General features: G+C 41.9%; 1 protein-coding gene across 2 annotated transcripts in view; it reads left to right on the plus strand.

The window, feature by feature from the left end:
- The first annotated feature begins 203 nt into the window (after positions 1-203).
- enpp2 (ectonucleotide pyrophosphatase/phosphodiesterase 2) overlaps positions 204-3,035 on the plus strand; it is a 38,663-nt gene continuing 35,831 nt past the window's right edge. For both annotated transcript variants that reach the window (XM_061049586.1, XM_061049587.1), the window contains exons 1-2: positions 204-359; positions 1,466-1,571. In XM_061049586.1, coding sequence (XP_060905569.1) covers positions 342-359; positions 1,466-1,571 — 124 coding nt within the window. In that variant the 5' untranslated portion in view covers positions 204-341. The remainder of the gene's footprint in view (positions 360-1,465; positions 1,572-3,035) is intronic.

Genomic DNA, 3,035 nt, shown 5'->3' on the forward strand with positions numbered 1-3,035 from the left:
TTGAATGACCCCGCAAAAACTAGACCAAGGCATGACATCACTTCTATCGCAGCTCGCACTTCACATGCTGAAGTTATTTTACTGACCTGGAGAGATGGTAGAGTTTTGCTTGCTCTCCCCCACCACCCCCAAACCTCTTTCCTTTTCCTCGCTGTATCATTTAGGTCCCCGCTAATATAAAATCCCTCCTCCAACCCCACACTAAGAACCCGGCCCACACCTTTCAGTCACCTCCCCCCTCTTCCTCAACGGTCCTCCTCTCCGGTGGTCCTTTGGTTACGGAGTCAGCATCACTCGCTCTCCAGACTACAGCACAGGAGTACACACACCGACAGAGGAACATGTTGCTGCACAAACTGGTACGGTAAGAGTGCATGTCTCGTTGTAGCTCTTTTTCTTACTAAAGAATTCAAGACAAATCTGCGCGTAAAGCAGTGCGTAAATGCGCATGTATCCGATTATTTTTCTGGTGCGCGTTCTTCCATGAACTAAACCCCATTTCGTGCCTTCTTTTCCCCCTAAAACTACCCCCCACTCTTCTCCGCTTTCCCCTTCCTGCTGCTCAGCATTTGCAGGACAATTGTCGATCAGTCTGTCATTTCTAAATTGGCGAACGATTCGTCAAACTATCAAAGGCGATTGTTATGCACGGCTGGTCTCTTTTCACTTTGAACCGAGCAGCGCACCAGTCTTGACAGGTCGTTGTGAAAATGCACCGGCATGTTGACAATGAGGATAAAGGAAGAGCTGTGTTCTCTTCGACTTTTTGAAATTAGAGGTTGAAGCTGACGACGAAAATATAAATGACCTTTGAGCAGAATGGACTTATGATGGCTCATTTTCACCAGTTTAACAACCCTGTGGTCACATAAATGACATTTAAAGCAAATTGCAGGACTACGATTAAATGTAAATATGCTTAAAGAACACAAATGTGTCTTTTGAATAGTCATTAAAGAGTAGGGATTGGTAGTCAGGGTAACTCACATAAGAATATACAGACACAGACACATGGCCCACAATAACATCACATCACAGCAATCCTGAAATAACTGAGATATTGTGAGACAAAACATTTAAATATCTGATCAAATAATGAATATAAAATCCCCCTTTAAAGGCAAAGTGCAGGAATAATGTAATCCCTACAATTTTTTATCGATGTCTCCTCTTATGCAATTCACACTTTAACTTATTTTCACTGCTGTCCAATATTATTCTGTCTTTTTTCTTATTTTTTTCCTGCTTTTCACAGTGAGTCACAAATGCAGGGAAATCTGTGTAGAGTGCTGAATTGTCTTTATAAATTAAATGACAATCACACAACTCAGGATGTCGATATAATGCCGTATCAATATCAATATTTAAGACTAATGAAGCTTAGCGGCTGTTGTTCCTCTGATGACTGTACGATGCAGCAGTAGAGCACGTGTCTGTTCTGATGTGTGATGTGTTGTCCTCTCAGTTTGTTTGGATCCTGTCACTCCTGTGTGGCTCCGATGTGTGTTCGGGGTTCGTGTACGACCGGCCCAGACGCTCCGGAGAGGACGGGACTTCAGCCAGGACGGACTGTGAGTACGCCTGTCTCATTACATGTGCACATGGAAACGGTTTGGACTGCTTGACCCTGAGCTCTCCTTAATATAGAATCATGTAAGAATTATGTTTATTGGTTTAGAAGATATATTTTATTAATCCCACGAGGGGAAATTCAATTTGACTCTGTTATTGAGACACACAAGCTGAAATACACACACATGCACAAAGAGGATCCTATGGATATGCACTAATGGAGATGTGTCGGAGTGAGGGGGGCTGCCCACAGCGAGCCCTCCTGTTCTGGTGGTGGGGGTCTAGTGGTTTGCTCAAAGGCGCCTTGACAGTGCTCAGGAAGTGAACTGGCTGGCACCTCTCCAGCTACCAGACCAATTTACAGATTTGGTCCGCTTGACTTGAGCCTGGGTCCAAACAGTTCCCAACCCAAGTCCCTAATGACTGAGCGTCTTGCTGCTGCTGCTGCTCCCCAACAGACGTGAAAACCAGGAATCCTAAACGCTATAGACCACAACAATAAAGCAGAGTGCTCTTCAGGGCAGGGCTACCTGTGGGCGTGGAGGAAAAGTTTCTACCATTACAGTCCTGAAAAAAAAACAACCTTCTTGTTCAGTGTTTGGCTGTAAACAACAGTCACAGGAGGTGACTGGTCATATTTTTGGTAATTAAGTTAACTTCAAAGCATTTTTTTTCTAGCTCGTAAAAAAATGATCATACCAATTCTTTAAGTGCTGTGTTTTAAGATTATACAGCATGTTATTTTAAAGATCTATATTATGGAAAAGTAGCAAAGCTTTTTTTTTTTAAAAAAGGAATGTTTCTAACAAAAAGCTCCCTGAGACCCAAGAGAGAGAGCACTGTTTAAATTGCACAAATACATTTCCAGTGGATTTATGCAATTTAGACAACGTGCAGGAATTCAACTGCATGTTTTTGCTCATTTAAAAACAAGAAATAAAACAATACTGGGTGGCTTGTACTTAGTTTAAAATAAAATAAAAAGTTATAGATGTTTGATTTTTAATAAAATAGAAGTTCAGAAGTTTAAAAAGTCTGGCATTGACCCCTATGTTCATGTTTAAAAAACACAAAACAAGACGGTGACAGCTAAAACGATCAGTGGGTCTAAACACAGATCAGTGGGTGTGATTGCTGCTTCGACTTCTTACCGACAGTCTGTGTTTAAAATACATGAGAACAACACAAAAAGATTCCACTGAGCATCTTCTCAGGGCTGTGTTCAACACATATTAATAACAAAAAACGTGTTCAGTACAAGTAGAAGCCCTCACTTTTATTAAATTTGCCAAGAGGCTCAGACAGGCAGTATGGAGTGTGTTTTGGACCTGCGTTCATGTATCTTGGCGTGTGTGGGTAAGACATGCCTCCAGCTGCGCTCCGAGCCAAGATACATGCAGAAAACAACTTTTAGTGTAGATCTTGAACCCTATGTGAGGTTCAAGTGTAATCAGTCATCCAAA

Source organism: Labrus mixtus, chromosome 11 (assembly GCF_963584025.1).
Source record: "Labrus mixtus chromosome 11, fLabMix1.1, whole genome shotgun sequence".
Lineage (NCBI taxonomy): Eukaryota > Metazoa > Chordata > Actinopteri > Labriformes > Labridae > Labrus > Labrus mixtus.